This window comes from Temnothorax americanus, unplaced genomic scaffold (genome assembly GCF_048541705.1).
Source record: "Temnothorax americanus isolate GAGA-0224 unplaced genomic scaffold, ASM4854170v1 Scaffold3, whole genome shotgun sequence".
In the NCBI taxonomy this organism is placed as follows: Eukaryota; Metazoa; Arthropoda; class Insecta; order Hymenoptera; family Formicidae; genus Temnothorax; species Temnothorax americanus.
The window spans coordinates 383691-405680 of NW_027509442.1; the positions used below are offsets into that span (position 1 = coordinate 383691).

At 41.1% G+C, this 21990-nt stretch overlaps 1 protein-coding gene across 1 annotated transcript; it reads left to right on the forward strand.

Moving 5' to 3' along the window:
* The first annotated feature begins 611 nt into the window (after nt 1-611).
* On the forward strand, nt 612-6956 carry Odd (odd skipped). Its single transcript, XM_077411480.1, has 2 exons — nt 612-1543; nt 3324-6956. Exons 1-2 carry the CDS (start codon nt 918-920, stop codon nt 3673-3675), a joined length of 978 nt encoding a protein of 325 aa, XP_077267606.1. The 5' UTR covers nt 612-917; the 3' UTR covers nt 3676-6956.
* Nucleotides 6957-21990: the final 15034 nt, after the last annotated feature.

Consider the following 21990-nt stretch of genomic DNA (forward strand, 5'->3'; position numbering starts at 1 on the left):
TAACCGAGTTTCTTTCCCTATATTAGTTTCGCCGTATTTTCTTAACGTAAATGATTTATTGCTGAACATATAAAAGAAAAGATAGACAGGTACAGTTGGCCGGAGTCTTTCTCCTCGAATTTCGGGAAAGACCATTCGCCCGTCATTTACAGCTCGTAGCACCCGAACTCAACGAACCCACGTTAACTTACACGAGATTACGTGTAAATTTTATCGACGAGCCAACGTATACGCGTGTACGTACGCGTGGCACACACATACACACACACACGCACATTCACATTCGCGCGGATTTCATCTCTCATCAGTGCGCAACATTTACAACTTACGTCGTCGTAGCCGGCAAATATCTCCACCCCCCTCCAACCCTTCCTCACCCCCACCCACCCTCACCGGTGCGTCTTGCGGACGCGTGGCGACGACGGTGGCGGGAGAAGCCGCGGTTTTCCACGGGTGGGTAGCGTCGCGACGCCCCGCAGGGTCACCCCAACCCGGAAGCTCCGCCCCTGTGGAAGTCGGGCCGCCAACCGGCGTATCCAGCGCACGGGATACGATAGGAGGAGCCACCGTTTCGTCATCGTTGGCGCCAGGTAAACGGCGATCCTCTCAGGGCCCGGCCGTGGCACTCGGCCGCTTAGTATCGCGCTGACTCTCGAGTAAATATCTTCTTGTTCCTTTTTTTTCCTCTCCTCTCTCGGAGTCCCTTTCTCTCCCTCTCGCCGTTTCCTTGGATTGCGCTCGCTTTCGGCCACACCGCACACCGTTGTGCCCGGATTCGGAACACGCACGAACTTATGTGGGTCTCGCGAGCGAAGCGTCGATCGTCCACGATCGATCATTCCTGAAGTGACGGTCGTTTTTCGGCTTCGATCGGCTTTACTTTGCCTCTGACGCTCGGAGGCGCGGGGAAGACGCAGATGGAGACGAAAACGGAGCCGCTGACGCCGCCGCAGACGCCACCGACGATTGACAGACCGATGCATCAGCATCAGCATCAGCATCAGCATCAGCATCAGCATCAGCATCAGCATCAGCAGCAACATCAACATCAGCATCAGCATCAGCATCAGCAGCAACATCAACATCAGCAGCAGCAGCAGCAACAGCAGCAGCATCATGTGGTTTTTTCAACCTCGAAATGGGCCAAGTCAAACTTCCTCAACGGCAGATACGTCCAGCCGCAACACGTTCAGGCGGCGCACAGCGTTCCTAACAACCATCAGGTCCTCAGTAATTGGTTGAAGGACCCTATCGCGGCCCTGTTCACATTTCGGGGTTGCTGCCCCCAACGCCCTTATCTGTACTATCAGGGTCATCCGGGTATGTTTCCGGTACCGCCACCGCCGCAGCCGCCGTCGTTCCTCGCTCGGAGACCAACGGGTCAGAGGCCCAAGAAACAGTTCATCTGCAAGTTTTGCAATCGACAGTTCACGAAGAGCTACAATCTGCTAATTCACGAAAGGACGCACACCGACGAGCGACCGTACTCGTGCGACATATGCGGAAAGGCTTTCCGCAGGCAGGATCATCTGAGGGATCATCGGTAAATATTTATAATGCTTCCAAAATGCACGCTTCAATTCTGGCAGTCTGGCGATGATAATACATGTCACATCGACGGGATAAAATGACGTTTATAGTATATAAAACAGAAGTTGTGTAAAATGATTTAAGAAGCCAAGATAATAAATCATGGAAAGAGGACCGCGCGATTTTAATATGATACACAAAACTAGGTTGTTTATTAAATTCCATGGTGATAATACTGCAATAGCAAACTTAGATAAATTTAAATTTAACTGATTTGTCCACAACTGAAATTAAAAGTGAGTAAAATTATATCAGAATTGTAGGAGATTTTAAAATAAGAATAAATTGAATTGAAATAACGTAACGTTAATGGGATCTGTCGTAATTCAAGTAATGAATTTAACGGATAGACAATGCTATATATCGTTCGAGAGAATTTTCAAGAATGTTCTATTTAGAGAACGTCCACGAAGAAACTTTCCTTGAACGTTCCCAGGTAATCTTCCGTGAAGATACGCCTATTCTTTAACTTTTTGTCTCTTGCCCTTGATTCGTTAAATATATTACCCGCGAAGTCCTTGCAATCCTTTTTACGACCTTTAGAAAGTACTAAACATACAGAAGTAAGGTATAAAACGAGCATTTTATGATGCTTTTTTATTCGTACGTAAATATTGGTAATTTCACGGAACAATGATGTCACAATTTTACTCTTTTTAAAATTTATATACATTTAATTTTTGGATAAAGAATATGTTGAACTGCAAGAAAAATCGCTAGCATACTGAAATTCTTAGGAAATAGGTTTTGCGTAGTTTAATCTTTTTTAGAAATTGTTTAATATTTTTAGAAAATTTTTCTTAGGAAATTTTTGATATATTTGATATTGCTTATCTGCCAGTTAATAATTCGGAAATATTTTTTTTCATCATAATAGTCATTTCATAGTAGTCGCCATTATTCCCTGAATGTCAGATTTATTGTGCTAATTCATTTATCCAGCCTGGTATAATTCTCAATCTATTGTTATTACTGTCTGGCTATTATAGTAGACTGAATAATTTTTCATAACGAGTACGCGCACATCGCCCGCGGCCCATCTACCGATTAGCTATCGCCATGTATAATATCGGGATATTTTTTATAATTTAAGAACATACACATGTAGATATTGTAATATTATATTTCTATAGCAATATTGTATATTGTTTGAAAATAATATTTCTATTTCGAACAAAGCTTTGAACATTTCTCAAGTATTTTTAAAATATATTTTCTGTAATTACACACACGAAAATAAAACAAAGTTTAGCATACGTATCAGCACAATGATATAAGCATAAATATATAAGCATCAAGAACTGAATTACTATGATTTCGATGATATTCCACTAATTGTATAAAATTGTAGAAAATTTTGTGAACAAATTGAAAACAAGTTTCTTGCACCCACAGCAAAAATTCTTGTTCCGCTTATAAACATTGTACACAAAGATATCGATCATATATTTATTGATTATTGATGCTTTATATCATCCGTACGCCTGTGAAAACAGAAAATATCAATTTGCTTTTATCAACTATTGTTGATGGTAAATGCCATGTGCAATCACACATATCAAAGGTAGAAGAGAAAAATTGATTAATCGAAGAAGAAAGCAAGAGTTACCAAAAAAGCGTCATAAAAGAAGCGAAAACTATTTACAAAATTATTATTTATCAGAAAAAAAACAAGACAGAAGGTTTCCAGCTCAGATCAGTAACCCAGAGCTGACTAATTTTTTACATTTTAGATATATACACAGTAAGGAAAAACCGTTCAAATGCAACGAGTGCGGCAAAGGTTTCTGCCAAAGTAGGACTCTGGCGGTTCATAAAGTCATGCATATGGAGGAGTCGCCGCACAAGTGCGCGATATGCGGTCGGAGCTTCAATCAGAGGAGCAATCTGAAGACGCACCTTCTGACGCACGCGGACGTTCCGCAGGACCTCAGGATCGAGACCTCGGTGTCATCGGACTCGAGGATCATGTCCTCCACCGAGGTTAGACAAATGGCAGAGCGGGTGAGCGGTCTTCTGCCGATTATACCGAAGAGCAGTACGCACAAACTCGGCTTCACTATAGAGGACATTATGAGACGTTAGAGATCATAATTACTTCTAATTTTAATCTGCGTGCATTTCACCTTTGCGTTTGCTTTGTATCATAGTTTCTCATTCTCATTACAGTCTACGAAGTAAGTTAAATTAACTTCATTTTAGTTATTATATACTTCATTATTATTATTAATCATGTATTTTAATTTGTACGCTCTTCTAGCAGCGGCTGGATTGGCGTCAAGAGTGCCGAGAAAAATCACTGGTAATATTTTTTTTTATTTTTTTTATGTGAGTGTCACCAATGGTCGAGTGTATTTAGTTGCAATTTCGTTGAAATTTGGTTTTCTATTGATGTTCACAATCCACTTTTCCCTCTCTTCCTGTCGCTCGCAATCTTAACGAGCTGTTACTAAAGTATGCGCGACGTTCTGCCTCAAAAACGTATAAATCGTATACCTTCTGAATGAATCGCACAAATCATTGTTGAATTATTTTTTCTTTTTAAATAACTACCTTTTTTAATAATTAAAATGATATATTAATAATCAGTTATTAATTAAATTTTTTTCCATAAGAATTTCTATAATAACGCTACTTTATTTAAAGCTCGTCAATTGCAATCATATTGAATTTTGATTGACAATTGATCGCGCCGACAACTCGTTTACAATTATGTAGTATATAAAATTATGATTATAGATCATTGCATTTATAAGTTTTGTCGATAGATTGACACACACATCTTTTCTCCCTCCTATTGAGAATGGTCTGATTGGTTCTCAGTTTATGATCTTATTTCAGTCGAACCGTTTGTCACATCATCTTATCTTCATTTATCTTACGACTGTTCTTCGAGACAATGTATAGCAGACCTTTGTTTTATATGTGCACGTTAAGTACGAGCAGTATGGAAAAGGAAACATCAATATAAAAATTGATTTGAAAGTTGCAACTAATTCGGACCATTGTTTTATATAATTATGCGAGATAATACGCTACTTCATATTTCAATATTGTAAGAAAACAAAAAATCAGTTAATTTCAACTGAAGTTCCTGGATCTTTGTATTCAGCTTTGAAAAAACATAATAACTATCATGCTAGTTTCGATTTCTGTAGTACTTCGTTTCTTCACGAGCATTCTTTCTTTTTTTCTTTGTGAACAAACTTAAGATACATACGCAAACCGCATTATTTGTTGATAGATCGGCATTCTCAAGACTCTGAAATTAATACAAAATGGACGACACGCAACTACAGTACGACACTGTAGTTACAAGAGCAAAATTACAACTTTGAACTTTAAACAAACGTAAATTACAATGAAGTAACTAATATTGACGTTAATGACACAGAATTAGCAAGGATAGGTTCTTGCTAATTCTGTTTGAGGTTTTATGCAATAGCACAGTATAATGTTAAATAGAGACGTTGCAGACTGCTATCAAGTACAATTAACTTGATATAATTTGCGTTTGTTTTTAAAAGTTGTCTGTTATGTCTAGTCAGAGTTAAAATTTTTTTGAAATTATCTTTCTCACATATCTGTCTTATTTTCCTACAGAATAAATTACGTGAACAAAATTGTTTCAAGCGAACCGTTGTTGATGCGCGCATATTAATGTAAATTTTCTATTTTAACACGTGGAAAAGAGATTTTATTTTATTTTATTATATGCACGCAGATTTTTGTGTATATATTCTTCTTGTGTATATTCTTCTCTTTGTAAATATCCTTTGCAAAATATTTATATTATATCGAAAACATATATATCTAATTATTATTATATTTATATTATGTTTTAAATGTATAATTAGCATCATATTTATATTATATCATATAGATATAAAATTAATTATATTTATCTTACATATTTATATTAAATATTTATACTATTACGTTTAAGAGTAAGTCTTGTGAATATTCAGCGAATCTTTTGATTCTTATAAGAATTATTGCGTATGCGCGTTTATATCTTTGACGTCTTTTCGAAGGCGCGACAATATATCCGAAGCAAAAAATTGTCACGATGAGACATTTTGTCACAAAACAACGAAGGGATTTAAAAGGTTTGTGACAAATGGGACAGCCTGTATATGTTTCTTGATATACATTATATTATTAGATACTATATAAACTCATAGTTCTCACACGAAAACAGTATTCACTGCACGTCGAGTCGAACTTCGCGCATTTCAATTACTTTTTTTCTCTGACATACGATGCTGCTGCTGATATACTTCACTTTCCCCATCAGGCATCGCGGTACTACACAGACTTCGCGCGTATACGATCGTTGTCAGTCGAGAATATTCCCAATCTCCGACGTTTTCCAACATAATTTATTCGTCGTACATCACGAGGAATCTAAGCTTCGTTGCTTCAACGCGCGTGAGCGCTGTACAAAATCTCGATTGAGAGCCACGGAACTGGCGGACGTTAAATAATTCGTTCGACGTGTTCATAAATCGAGATACTTATACAACGTAATTTACTTACAAAGTTTCGTAAATAATTCGAGTCATACGACTCATCGTTTTGGACCACGACACGTCGTGCGTGTGGGATTAGGAACGAGGAATCCGCGATGAGAGACGATACAGATTTAATTACGCGTAAATCACAATTGTGTCGCGCGAGGAGTGTGTCCGTCCCGAAAAGTTTTACGTGTTTCACAAGAGAGCGTACGGTATCCAGGTTCCTAAAGTGCACTCACGATCCGGTCGCAAGGCGTCGAGATAATTAATTGTTCCTCGACGAGACAACGATCTGTGCCGGGAGGGTGCGACGTTACCGTGCCGGTCGTGTATATCGACGGTGTTAATCGGGCCTCTCCGGCCGACTAGATATCTCCGTTTCCCGTAAAATTAGAAATTTAGATCAGATAAGGGCGGGAGAAGGGAGTAGGGAGGACATTTCCTGGCCAGTTAACCGCGTCACCTTTCCCTTCGATGCCACCGGCGACTCAGGCACGACGGTCCCACAGATTTCTTTTTCTTTTAATCTGAGAAAAAATACTGCTATATGTGCTATCCGTAGACCACCCACGTCTTTCACGTATACAGGGTGTATACAGAACTTTCGTAATTTTTATATAGATTGTTTGATGAGTTTGGAATCAGTTTTTGAGGCGTTAGGAAAATTCGTTGGGAAGAATAATGACTTCTCAATATCTATAATAATATCGACAATTGATTTTACAAAAATTGAGATTTTTTAACAATTTAATTGATGCTATATTAAATATTTTTAATAGAGTTTTGAAACTAAAATGAAAGTTAACATATATGATCAGTAATCAAGAATCTAGGTGTGAGAAGATACTCGACACACCCTGTATGTTCGATTTCGACTTGATTCTTCCTTTCTAATTTTCATTTAACATGCGTGTTTCCAAGTTTCGGCTCGTACGTTGAGTTACCAACTAATTTAAGATCGTTGTAAATATTTATATTCGTGTAGATAGTCTGTCTGTAGGTGTGAACTGTCTTCTTCTATCGTGTAGTTTCGTCGTTCTTCGATCCGATGAAGTCGCTTGTGCCCTTATCGGCGCGCTGAATGTATATAAAGCGCATTTAAGCGACTTGGAATATTATCGGATTCGGCGCGGTTATCTGTTATTGTACGATCATACCAAATATATAATGAGAGGAACAAGAGAATACCTCACGCTAGTCGATCGTAATGTATATTTAAATGTTGTTGTTATTCATTGAAAATAAAAATTATTCCAAATGAAATGGCTCATTTACGTAACGACGGTCCCATAGTTTTGAGAATCTTCGCCTTCGTCTTGCGTAACTCCAATCTAATCTAGTAATAATTTTTAAGCCTGTCATGTAATTTTACATACTTTTTTTTTTAAGTTTTCGACTTGTGATAGAAATGTATATATTTTTATTATAAATCGTACAAGTTTTAAACTTGCTTATGTATAATTTTACAAACTTTTCGTAGTATACAATACACATGTTTTCGCGCACGTTGGCCAGGTTAAAGAGCTGTGGAGTAATTCTGTGAGTATGACTCGTTCAGAGAGAGGGAGAAAGAGAGAAAGAGAGAGAGAGAGAGAGAGAGAGAGAGAGAGAGAGAGAGAGAGAGAATGTTCGACGTATCCGGGTTCAATTTAATCTCGCGAGAGTAAACAAGAAGTAGTTCCCTCAGCGATCCCTTTTCGACGCAAGTCGTTACGTGGATCCACGCGGGGAACGAGGCTAACCATCATTTCCGACTTTCCCGACAATAGCCGGCAGTTAACGCGCTTGCCGGTCAGTTAGTACTGTTTAACTTTAATTAATTCCCGCGCCTTCCACGGACAATAAAGTGTGATGAAACGCCGTACAAACAAGACGTTGCGTTTCCCTTTGCTCCTTCATCATCGAGCTAATTCCGGGCCTTGTCGTCACGCTGTTTGTTCGTTTTCTGCTTATAGACGTGTCGATAACAAGCTTCTTGCGCGTAATTTTAAATTAAATTAGCGAATCCAATATTGACAAATCCGATCCAATAAAACATAACACGATAGCGATCGCCATTGTTGAGTCTGAACGATTTATATCGACTATAAACAAAGAGCCTATTATAACATTTATCTTTTAACTTCCAGAAACTCTTATCTTGAATTTATAACAGTTCTTTTCCTCGATGCTCGCGATAACAATATTTATTTTATTTGAAATTAATCATGTATAAGTTCCGAATTCTCCATTTTCCTTTATTTGATGATGCCGGGGTAGCGCTTATTTCAATCTTGCAAAAAAATTATCAAACACATATGATGCGTTTCTAAATTTCGGCACCCTTACTAATTGTCTGTCTCTATATTATAATTTTAGGATCGAAAGTTTAATCGAGTCGACGTAAAGTGTGAAAAATAATCACGCGATCCCCCATAATCGTCGATAAGATTGTTCGAGGATACAAAGAGAAGATTACATTTCGGGAATAGGTAGCCAAAGAAACGTGGGAGAGAGAAGGTGGGATGAAAAAGGGATAGAATGATGAATGGAAATGAATTTCATAGGAGAAGAAAGACGAATGGAGAGAGAGAAGGACCGCGTCCGACTGTGTACCCTTTACCGTTTCCCCTAGGGGGACGATTTAATTACAATAATCACAATGTTACGGTTCCTGGTATTCTGCCCAGAGCACAGCGACTTGTCCCACGGAAGAGGCTAATCGTTTACCTAAATCGAGGATACTATTTCGCACAACTCCCAGATGCTATATTTAATGGTATCGTGGGCGATCCTTTTTCCACTTTGCCTAATAAAAACAGGACGACGTTGCTCTGTTCAGATTTGCAACCCTTATACCTTATTAAAAAAAACAGTTTTTCATTTCAATTTCCCCTGAGAAGTCAAAATTTTTTACAAATTACAAATTATTCTCTGTAACGTATCACAATAATTGAATTGTGTTTCGAATAATAATGTAATCTTATATTTTTATGTAAGATTTTTCTTTTATATATTAATGTAATATTACGAGATATCCCGTCAGCAGAGAAAACGCGTCATTATTCTACCGACTAGTGTGCGTACATAATACATTGCGTGAATATTTTTGTAAGTTTTTTATAGACTTTTTAATAGATTGGATTGTATACAGTAGATTCTCGTACAACACGGGGAATGTGTTCCGTGTTATACGAGTCATATCATGTTCATGTTACATATATGTCATATATATATTCTGCAAATAGAATATTAGAGAAATAAAACGGACACGCGCGGCGTGTGAAAGGGGCGAAAACTCGAAAGGAATTCGAGGTAGCGAATTCGCAAGCAATTGTGGGAGTTAGCACCGTGGAATGTCATGAAGGTTCCTCCCCCTCCCCTCTTTCTCCCAGGTCCACCTTTGAAGCTCTAAAATGTTAACCACAGATTACCCGGTGGATTAGATCGCTCAGTCGGGCGAGGCCTCGAGCTACGATTGCAGGGCAAAAAGAGGACGGGGAGAAGGAAGAGAAGCTGCCACGGTCCCCTCACGGTGCTCCGCGTGTACCCTCTTATTAGGGCGTGAGCCTTATCTAAGGGTCACAGCGCCCTGGCGACCTCGTGGGTCCCACAGGGACCACGAGGTCCGTCCAGAATTCCAGGAGTTGTTGCGACCGCTACGCACAAGCCACAGACAACCGGGGCACCGTGAGTCTTCTTTCAGGCTTCTGAACACTAATTTCGGTCACCTTTAGATAATGATGATGAGGATGAACCGTGAAGTAATTACCACAGCGGGGAAAGGTGAGGAGCGAGATATTTGGTTCCGTTGATCGGTCGAAAGTTAGGCGAATGTCGTGAGAAATCGGAAGGTACTACACAGACAAGTTGCGATAGAGTAATTTACGAACTGAATACCTGATACGTATATTTATCGAATTTATATCTGTATATTTTTAAGGTGATTAACATTCTTCGTGGAATCGTGATACTTTGCGGCTTAGATTCTTCCGCCTTCGTCCATTGTAATCATTTATCAAGGAATATGCCATATTTTATAATACTTATGTGATATATGTTCTATACATATAGGCCGATATTCATAGTCGGTTCTCTCATGTTTAAGACCGTCTTCAGTACAATCTTAAACTGTCAAGACAGTCTTGAAATGAGAATCGATTATGAATACCGGCCATATTGTACGATTAATAATACATTTTTTTGCGTTTATAAGTAGTAAAAAGTGTGCAAAATAGCTCTAAAAATAGTATATAAAAAAATATATAAATACAATAAACCCTTATATATCGCAGAGAATGCGTTTAACATCGTAGAAATCTGCGTTATACGAGATTCATTGTCAGGCTGGATGGATATAGGTGTGTGTGTGTCTGTGTGTAAATTCTGCAAAATTGAGTAACATTTCTCTCGATATATCTACATATAATATGAATTATATATACTTCGCGGAAGCGTTCCATTGCAGCTTTCTATGTAATTTCAACACGTAAGTATATAACGATTCCCCGACTTTCGCGGCCGTCGCGTTGGAGGGAAACGATTAAAAGTCGGGCGATAAATTTTCAGAAAATTAAGAACTCCGCTGCCGGCCGGGTGAAACCGGTACGGATAACGTTCAGGAAGGAACGCGTATAGGAGCTGAACCCGCCGCGGGCCCAGGGCCTGTGGTTAGGGCGGTACGGCGACCGCTCTTTTTTCAGGCCCCGACGATTAGGCAAACTGTCTGCCCACGGCGCGCGGTGTGTGCCCACATTGTCGGAACTCACTCCTCGGCTATGCTATTAGTTAGTAGTATAGTTTAAACTCGGGACATCGCGCGCCGGATCGCGCCGGACCGCGCCGGGGGTGCGCCGCGTCGCGCCACACCGTAGAGAGGCGGCAGAGGATGGGAAGACGAAAAGCGAGAGAGATAGGGAGCGAGCCGATTCCACCCTTTTAAACGTCGCTAATTCGCGACGGACTCCGTTGGCGTTTCTCAAGCCTCTTCGAGCCGTGCAAAAAACGACGACGGAAGTTGGAAAACGGGCCTTATACCGGCACCACCGGGCTCTACCGAGATAAAGGGTCTCCAGACTCCCGGATTTCTTTGACGACAATCGATCGTCTACCCGGCCGCTCCTTTCTCGCCCCCGCGTGCTTCCCTCGCCGTCAATCGAGATCGCTCTCATTTTCTACTCTCGCGCAGCTCTTTTTTTCGAATAACGGCTGGGAGAGTGGGCGAGAGGGAGAGAGAGGGCCGCGACGGCTGCGTCGTTTCTTCCTCGTGTTATTCTCACCCTCGAAATTGCCGTGCGGTCCGGTACCGATACACGGTCCATTATCGACGGTGCAGCGTGCGTCAGCCCGACGTAGTTTCTCACACAGTTTGCTCTCCCAAAGTCGTCGCCTCTGTGTCACCCGCGCGGATGCAAACGCGCACCCCACCTTCCTTCCGGAACATCATCGTCGCCTTCCGATTGGCGCGTTCGGTCTTTTGTAGTTGGCGGCTGCCGACGAGCGCATCCACCAGCTGCTACCCTCTGACGGAGAGCCTCGTAACGAGCGGTTATCTTCGAATTTTGCGTCAAAATTGTGTAAAATGTGCTTTAAAATTTTTTTATTTACGGACGATATTCATAATCCAATATTAAATTTAAAATCCTTTTTACTTTGGTCTTGGGTAGCTTAGAATTCCATCCAACCGATGAAATAATTGTGTATAGCATTTTATAAGATCATACTTAAAATGATCTTAAATATAATATCTGAAGACTGTAAATATCGCTCTATGAAGATATCACATGCGATTTTATTTAATTGTGATAAAAATTAAATAATCGTATGTTTAAGTGAATGGACAGGGATATGAATTATTGTAATTCGGATCCTCCTTGATGGAGAACTTGCAACATAATTTTGTTTGAAAATACCTTGTTAATTTTTTAATCACATAACATTATATTATCTATCTGGATAGAAAATTAAAGTTTCTTTCCGCTTTCAAGAAAAGTTGCTGTAAATACTTTCTCTCTCTTTTGGTGATAAACCTTAGATAAAATGTCCCCAAATGTTGTTCTGTACACGCATGTGATTTCAAGCAAGTTAAAAAAATAAAGATGTATACAACTGTTATAAAAAAGTAACGTCCATTTCTACCAATGCAGATTAACTTTAATCTCGTTTTCACTTCCTTTTTACGTTTTTTTCTAATTCTTATATTATAGAATTAGAAAAGAATGAAAAAAAGTTAAATCGAGATTAAAGATAATCTACATTGATAGAAATGGACATAAGATTGCGATATAGGCTGTAGCGTAAATAAGTGTCTTCGATAAGCAGAATTTGTGTTTATAGGTAAATTATATTTTTGTTTTCGACAAAATCCCGGCGACTCGGATAGAACTCACCCTAGATACGATTCGACATCGCGCCAGCAGCAAGAGTTCGCGGTAGACGAGATAAACGCGTAAATCCCATTGCCGGGGCGTCGTCGGCAACCGTGGATTATCGGTTCATAATTCACGACCGCCCCGGACAGTGATTGTCAGTTTGCCCCGCCGTTACATCCGTTCGGCCGCACTTCGAGTCCGCGTAATGGATCATTACACGTCGAGCGATAATCAATTTTCGAAGTGCCGGCGCTGGTGCGCGCCGTGAACGATCCCAGAGCGCCGCGCCGCGCCGCGCCGCGCCGTGAACACGAGAGGGCGGCGAGAGAGGGGTTCACGGCGCGGTACACGTAACTCAGCTTTCCTGTCCGTGGTATGCTTCTGGTTACAATTGAATCGATAATGCCGAAAGGTCATGAGCCGATAAAAATGTTTTTTTTTTTTCCCCGAAACAAGTAGCATTTGTATAGCGCTTTGCTCATTTCGTCACTGTGTTTTCTCTACTCGAACCTTTCGTGCGCGTTTGATAAATCTCTTTTAGTCTACCTTTTATTTATCATACTCTCATGCTGAAAACAATCGGGGTCACTTGAAGCTAAGCTTCGGCAAGAAAAATTTTCTCTCTTAAAACAGATTACGTGTTTCTTATTTAGAACAGATTCTCGGAATTTGTTGTTCTTTTACAGCATGCGAAAAATCCAATTTGTAGCACTAAACTTTGTTAAATTTATAATAGAATCTTCCACTGCGGTACGTATCTTTTTATGATTTCTACATTTCTACATTTGTGTTGTAGACAAGTTTATAAATAATTGGAAACAATTGCGCATTTGACGATTTTCTTCTTTATTACTTTTCAAGAGTATATAGACTTCTAATTGTAAGACTTCTTGTATATAATATTTCTATTTTTGCATCGGGAAAAGTTTTTGTGGGAAACGCAAAGTCTCCTGTGGTACCATTGAGAGAACGGAATAATCCAGGCGTGATTCAGTAGCAAAAGATGGCAGGAACATTCCAGCCGCGCGTGTGCGACTGATAAAGATGGCCAATAGTGCAAACGAAGAAATAAGCGGAGTATGCGGGAGGATGGACCTCGCGCGCTGGGAGGGATGGTATTCGATGGGAGCAAGGGGAGGAGATCGAGAAGAACATAGAGAGGTGGACATAGGCAAAATAACAGACAAGGAAGAAAGGGACGGGGAAGAAGGAGTAGCGGAAGATGAATACGGATGGTGGGTGGATTGTGGAAGAGGGAAAGGTGGAAAGAATGCATCGGGCACGGAGGAAGCACGGGGTGAATGGAGGACGAAGAGAAGGAAGGCGAGAGCGGGGGGAGGGGAGGAGGAGGCATAGGCAGGAAGGAGGCAAGAAGATCGCAGGAAGGAGGAGGAGAATGTGGGTGGAATGGCGGAAAGTCGAAGAGAGAAGAAGAGTGTTTCTCTCCGACGAGGGAGGGGAAAGGAAGAATACGGCAAGGGAGGGTTTGGTGGCAGGACGGACACGAGCGATCGAGCGAGCGCAAACGCGCGCGTTCGGCAAGACGTTGCACGGTGAAGGGGGTTAGTTAGGCGCGTGGGGCCACGTGCGTTCCCACGGTTTCGAGAGAGCCGCATATCGCGCCAGCCCTCTCCGCAAAGCGCGCGCGTTCCTCGGTTCCCTCTTCTCCTCTGCGAGCGCGAGAGGAGAAAGAAAGAGAGAGAGAGCAGCTCTCGATGCTGTACAACGTTATGCGCTTAAATGTATGCACGCGGCTCGGTATTATAGCGATCTCGACGACTCGCGCGTATATACATATATAGATGTGTGTATGTTTAAAAAAATATATATATATAATTCCGCCGCCGCCGACGACGCCGTCGCAACCACCACGTCGTCCTTCCTCCTCGCTAGCGTTGGCGGCGCGCCGACCTCTGACCTCCCATTACCGGCTCGACCGACCGACGACTCGACTCACTCGACTCCCTCGCGCATGCAGGCTCGCGTACGGTACACGCCGGTATCTCTATCGATGTAGACGTGTACGGCACCGGGGCCCCGCGCGCTCGAATATAATCCCCGGATTGTAGGCCCATGTCCCATGTCGGCCGCGGTTAACCCTCCCATGTATTTGACTACCATCCGCGAAAAAGCGGCCCGGAGTCAAAGAGCTGAAAGAGCCTTATAAGCTCTCGGGATTCCGCTTCGGTGATGCTGAAACAATATCCCGCGATAAAAGGGATGTATACATGTGATATTCAAATTACCACCGGGATATACATCGCGTAATTATACATCTTTTGTCGATACCACGGTAATTCGCGCAGCGTTCGTCGGTGGAGAACGCACGTTCTACGTACGCAATAAAATCAGAACGAGCGATATTCGTCCGAAGGATCGATTTCGCCCAATTATGTACTTTATAATATAGTAATACGAGAGCCGCGGGTATTCCACGGCCAAGATCGACTGCTAATATCTGACAAAATTCTGCTTCACGAGATCCCCAAGTGAGTAAGATATTACAAGGTAAGAGAGCGATGTAAAATGTTTAACAATCACTTAGGTAATGACAGCAAGGTAGTATCTATAGTTTATTGCGGGAGATGTTGGCATATTCCTCCGCGCCGGGATTCATCCGCGCTCTCATCCGCCGTCATTAGGTACGTTCGCGGAGCAACCGGCCGCGGCGGCGCGCATCTTCTCGTTCCTGGGGCAATTTGAAGTAGGCCGGTGAAACCATTAGGAGCATTTCTCGGAGGCAAAAGGGGCGTTAAACGGGACGACCGGCGACGTCGTCGAGGGATCGTATCTTCGCGTTAACGACACGGCTTCCTCTTCTTCGCCGTTCGCAGCGCAAACACGGTGCATTGATCTATCCGCGTTCCGAAAGAAGCCGTTAATTCATAAATACCTTTAAACACATTCAATATTTCCGCAGACGTATTTAAAATATTTGCTCATATCACAAACAGATAGACTCTAAGAGATATTAAGATTTCGAATAATTATTTTTTACTGACCAACGTTTAAATTGCTCAATTAGGTGTGATTTAAACTTATGTAAAATAAATAAAGAGCAAAATCAATTTGTTCTTTTCAGTTGGGGTTTCTTCCTTTTTTGTATATTTAACGCAAATTATTTAATAATTATAACAATATTATTTTTCAAGTTAAGAAACAGAATAGAAAAGAACAGTCATTGATCGAAATTATCCATATTTCTAATTGCAAATTTTTAAAGATTGGGAAAGAAATTATAAAGTTAGTATTTCTCTCTCTCTCATAAAAAAATATAATATACAAATTACCCCATAAAATCAGAATATTGATTAAATATATTATTAAACTTCAGAAAACAACTAAAAAACTTTATTAAAATATGTATTTAAAAATTGTTGTTTTCCAAAGAATTAAAGGAGAAAAACCGCGAAAGAAAATCGAAAAATTTGTACATAATATGATGCGTGGCTGATGGAGAAATCAAACGATTTTAAAGAACTATAATTTTCCTCTCGCATGTTGAAAAAAAACGACTGCAAAACGCGATGGCGGCGAGTTCCGCATTTGCTCAATCAGCGGTAACAGTCTTGCATTTTTCTGCGCACGACGGAAATAAGCGAAGATTGCCGGAGAGAGAGAGAGAGAGAGAAAGAGAGTATAGGTATACCTGCGAATCACTGCGCGCGGGGGTCCATTCCGGCGCGGGGTGCGGTGCACCCGCGCCGCCAAAGAAGACGCGGCGCGCCGCGCGCGCACAAGATATTATTCCCAAGAGCGAAAGCCCGCAACCGAGGTCACTCCTCCTCGTGGGAGGGCCCCCGGGCGCCGCGTAGCCTCCCCCGTCGGTTCACCCGGGAACGAAAAACAAGACTTTATGGGGCTGCATCGGACGGTGAGCGCGAGGCGCGGTTACGTCCAGGACCGGCTGAAGGCTAACGAAAATCGTGATACCGCGATGCGCGTCGGACGTTCTCAGAGGATGAGAGATTAATTTGCATTTTGTTTTACGTGTTCTTAAAATCGATTATTGTTAATCCTCGTTATTGTTATTTGATGGTAATAAAGATTTTTTAATGAAGCGTTGAAATTTACATTCTAGTGATGAAAAATGAATTTTAGAGATTAGAATGGGATATTTGATAAATTTTATATTTTTTAAATAAATTTTATACAAATTAAATTTTTTTACACAAACACGCCTTAAAACTATATGTTGAAAATTGATAGTATTTTGATAAAATCTCTGCAAAAATGTTTCGAGAAAGTACACTCCTCGATAGAACTATTAAGTAAATTGACGCGATAAGAAAGTTTTTCTCTGTTTAATTTAGCAAAGATTACTTATCTCGAATGGGTCTTTGGAACGCGCGATAAAAATCACTCCGGGCTCTTATCGTTTCTAGCGTTTTAAACTGACCGACGCCAATGTTATTTCGCGCGTGTCGGCGATAAGTTAAGACTAGTCAAAGTACGGCCACGTTGGAAATACATCGGCGTTGTAATTTATATTATTCCCAAGTACGCCTCCGGTGTGTACTGCTGACCGTATTAATCGTACTTATTCGCGCGTTACACGGTGCTAACAAGAAACAGAGAGCGGCGGATGGCAAAAAGCGGAAACGACGAGGGAACAGGACGAGAGAACGGACGTGGAAAGCGAAGGAGAAAAAGGAAGAGGAGAGGGCCCGAGCCAATTAGTTGCTTTACGACCAGCAAGTAACATTTAACTTGCTCGCGTTTAACCGAAGAGAAAAAAATCAGAAGGTGATCGTATACCGAGTAACACGACTGCCTGCAATCAACGAATTACAAATTGATTATATATCGTATGTTTGTGCGACGCAACGTAATCGGATAATTTCGTTACTCGTTCAACGAAAATTTTTCTTCATATGTTGAAGTATAATTTTTTTACTTTAATTTTGATACGAGAGGACTCGAGTTACACTTAAAACGTATAGCTTAACGAGCATGATGAGATCTCGAAAGTTATCCCGAATTGTACGATTTTCTAAAAAGAAAAACAATATTTTATTAATATAGTAAATTATATAGGCCCTTTGCTTTTACAGCATTCTAAACTAGATTCAGTAATTTACAACGTCGTAAATCTTAATTAAACAATTTAAGAAAAATATGTTTCACTAAATTACTGGATATCAGTTATATCCCGATATATTAATTAGTAAATAAACAAATTAAATATATATGTACGATTTAAATGAACCTACGTGCATATATTTTACATATATATAAAAGAACTATTTTTTACTTTATGGTTGCGCTAATTCTTTCTTATATTACTAAAATGGCAAATAATGCAGGCAACATTGATTTCTAGCGTGTTGTATCTGTCTCAACGTCGCGCGGAGGCTTATAAAATGTTAGAATACGTAAGACATGTAAAAATTGTTTCTCGTATAGTAGAGGAACGCGTGCTGAGAACGTAGGTGGCGAGTTACAAGCGAATACCTCATTAACGGGACTGTACTCGCGAGAACGAGATAATTAACGCGTTAAACCGACGCCACGTCAGGATTATCAGGCCTCTCCCAGCTTTAATTACGTATACCCACGCGTTGTCGCTACCCTATCTGACCACCGGTACTACACGTTATCCGATACCAGCTTAACGTATGCGCGACTTTCGTAAAAATCTTTGCGGATAAGACAATTAATGTATACGCGCGGTAGCGTGAAATATTCGTTTAGGGAAACAATGGCTTGCGATTGCAAATTTTTTGCAAAGATTTTTAACGTCTTCGCGCTATTTAAATGGCGCCAATTTAACAACGACATTGTGGATGTACTTGCGAAAGAAATTGTAACCGTAACCGACTTAAAAATCTGCCCGTGGCGCCAACATCACAGGAAGTTGACTTTAAGCTGCTTACGTAACTCACATTTTCAGGCGAATAAATGCCAAATTTCAAAATATTCTGCAAATATTTGTCATGTCCGTCATCTTTTTCCATTGAAACGGAAACAAGAGAAAAACGGAAATCCTCTTGCGAATTGAATAATGATGTTTTTAGCAAACATTGATGAGTATACTTATGAATTCTTTATTACATAATCATGACATTTGGACTAATTACAAAATTTGATCTTATTACAAATGAAATATATTTGTATCTCACATATTATCAATAATTATAATTTGTACTATAGTACTATCATAGATGGGAGAACAAAAATTAAAAAAAAAACACTATATTATTTAGATATTTTAGAAATAAATATAAGTCTAATAAAATATATAATAAAGTTGTGACAATTATTCGATTGGTCATGGTAACCGGACATACAACGTGACGACAAAATGCCTAACGAACTTCAGTAGACCGTTTCTTTTGCGGATTATTAAGGTAAAAATAACAATACCGAAGGGATATAACAGGTAGTCAAAGCTACCGGGTTAAAGGTCCTAGTCTTTACTCTGTCCCTTTGTCTATTTTCGAAAGAAAAAGATGTTGGCATGTCAGTCTTATTCTGTTAAGTAATAAACACAGGATTTCACATGAAAGGGATAAAGAGAAAAACCATTTTTAATATTTCAAAAAAGAGATGAAAAAAGTAGAAAATAAAAAAATAAACACGATATTTCCAGTTGAATCACGTTTCGACACGTACAAATTTTTCCTTTCAATTTTCCTTTTATTTCTTTTTTTGGTTGCACTACTCGTAAAAGATTACCTATACTATCATAATATCAGAAAAGAAAATACGGAATTGAAAATTTTTTCGGCCGTAATCAAAAGAATTATCGTTTACTATATATATATATAAAGTATTACTATAGCATAACTGTAATTAACAAATAAATGTTTTCAAGCAACATTGTGAAACATCGGTATTCACATAATTTTATATTTGATACAATTGTGTTTCTTTCTTTTCTTTCCTCACTTTTACCTTTTTATATTTTGCATCATGAAACGACGCGCTGCGCGCGCGGTTCCATCGATATCATAGCGTCATTAACGACGTCGGCCTCATGTATTTTAATAATTATTCGACACGTTATTTGTCAAGTGAAATGGAAATCGGCAAACGCCAGGCCGGATCGAAGGGGAAATCGCGAGGTGCCTCGTCCTCTCGCAGGGTCCCACGCAGAGACGATGATTAAAATTGTAAATATCTGCGGTCGACCCCCGGTGTTACGACCTTTGCGCGCCTTTGGCACCCTACTGCCTCACCCCATATATTAAAGGATATTAGATTATGGTAAGCGGCGCGCATTAACGAACGCGGATTCGCGCGCGCGCGTCTCTCTCGAATCCCTCTATATACTCATGCACCTTACGCTCTCCCTGTCTAGCGCCATTTTTCACGCACTCAGAGCACCTTCGTATACGGATTCGATTGGCGATTTCTCTTCGGGAGCCGCGGCCCTTTGTGTCGGCGAAACGGAGCCAATGAGCCTTCGCCGATATCCGCGGTCAATAACGCGGCAGTTATGCATTATGTATCGTTGCATATTATAAAATCCCCGAAATTAATAACGCACTTTGGTGAGAACGGTATTACTGCATCACGTTACACTTTTTGGATAACGCAATCTCGCAAGAATTATATTCTCTTATGTAAGTTCATATTTTGATATTAATATGCTGTAATGAAAAGTAATCTCTTATTAGACTTATTTTAGATTTTTGAAGAGTTGTGACACCAACAATACATGAAAATTTCCACAAAAACAAAATGAAAATCTTTAACAGCATTTGCACATGTAGATATATTATTCATTATTCAGAATCGATTGTATCAAGTATTACATATTGAAGTAATTTATCATTACCTCAACTCTTCTGAACTTTACATTCTTATGCTCTTGTTTTTATGGTTCCATTCACTAACGTTCAGATCTTTCTATATTAATATCGATCATCCCTTAAGGAAATATTGAACGAAGAATGACCAACGACCAACGACAACGACGACGACGACGACGACGACGACAGCAAAAGACGCAAGAGGAAGAAGAGACCTAAGTCAAGAGGAACCGAATAAGAAAGTCGGCGGTGGGGCAGGAAGGGAGACAAGGAAGACGGAGAAAAAGATTCTGACGGCACCACACGATTATCCCCTCGTAGCCGTCCACGAGGTGCAATAAAGCACTCCCTTCGTGGAGCTCGATATTCCTTTGCGCCGGCACAATCGTCGTACCGACGTCCCCTTCTTGCGGGGTCCGTTGCACCGCGGACAGCGTGGGTGTATCGACGGAGACAAGATGAACGTTAGAACACGAACTGGTCCTTCCTTCGCCGGCGTTCCAGCGGTAATGCATGGGTTTCGTGTCGCGGCGGGCGGCACACTTTGTAACGACCGCGGCCTTTTGACTCGATTAATCATCGATATGTGTACATACGTGCGTGCGTGTACACATACGGGGTGTTCAAGAACTCGCGATACTCGCCGCCCGGTCGCGTCGGCTTGGGGGGTGGTGGCGATGGCGGCGCGGCGGTCGGGACGGTCGGGTAAACCCCCCGATCGGGAAGGAGTCGATCGAAAATACGGAGCGAGATGTTCATAGGTGCGTTCGTCGCGAGATAAATGAGCCATTCGTTGGGCGGAATAGCAACGTAAATCGCATGAATAAAAACGAGTAAAAGTATTGTCCATTCATGTGACGCTTTTCGAGCGAATTATGTCGACGCAGCATAAATATAAATATAATGTAAACCATCGCGTAACCCGATGAAAGAGTTACCATCACGCCGCGGCGCCGAGGAAGATCTTGACTCAAGTGTTCTCATCGTGAACTTTCGTTCTCCGTAAACTTATACTATTGACTTATACTAATGACGATTTAAATGATTTATTGATTAGCTAAAATTTCGATGGCGGCAGTGCGGCACGCACGTCAAAGACAGCTGCTTCGAAAATTGTTATTTTTTCGCGATCCGCCGACGTGTGTCTTCGAATTCTCGCGCGTTTCAAACGGTATTTGATATCTATAACTAACGTTCACGATGGGCTGCGTTCTGCGTTCCAAAATTCACTCTAGTTAACTAAAATGCTACAGTGTACGTGACGTAAACTATAGATTTTAGTTACCCAGTGTGAATTTTGGAACGCAACCATGTCATCTCGTTTACTCTGTAGCGCCACGATGAAAGATGATCGGAGCGCGCCCCGCAAAAAATGTCCCTCAATTTACATAACAGTGAGCTCTCTCTCCCCAACCGCGGTGGATTCCAGGAAATCGTCGGTAATTCCTCGGAATCAATCCGTGTGGGCGTCCGCGCCGCTTTCGAGCCAACAAAATCCGTCTTCGTCGATTTCCGTTGTCATCGTGTCTGCGTTGTGTCGTGAGGCATCGCCGTGAGGCTGCGATTTCGTAGGCAAGAAGGGGGCGTAAGAGGGCCCCTCGGAAGGCCTCAGGCCGGCTCATTACCAGCAATTGTGGCCGAATGGCACCCCGTGGCGTGGTACACGGCTGCATCAGCCCCCGCCGACTCCGGCGACGGCCGACGGCCGACGGTCAGCCCCGAGCGTGCCCCTGTCCGTCGCACGACAACGGGATTTAATTGCTCGATCAATCATTA

What these genes read in the sequence shown, in the direction of transcription:
- Odd (XM_077411480.1), top strand. Translation starts at nt 918, where the DNA reads ATGGAGACGAAAACGGAGCCGCTGACGCCGCCGCAGACGCCACCGACG. An exon ending in GATCATCTGAGGGATCATCG is followed by an intron (nt 1,544 to 3,323) that starts GTAAATATTTAT and finishes TTTACATTTTAG; the next exon opens with ATATATACACAGTAAGGAAA.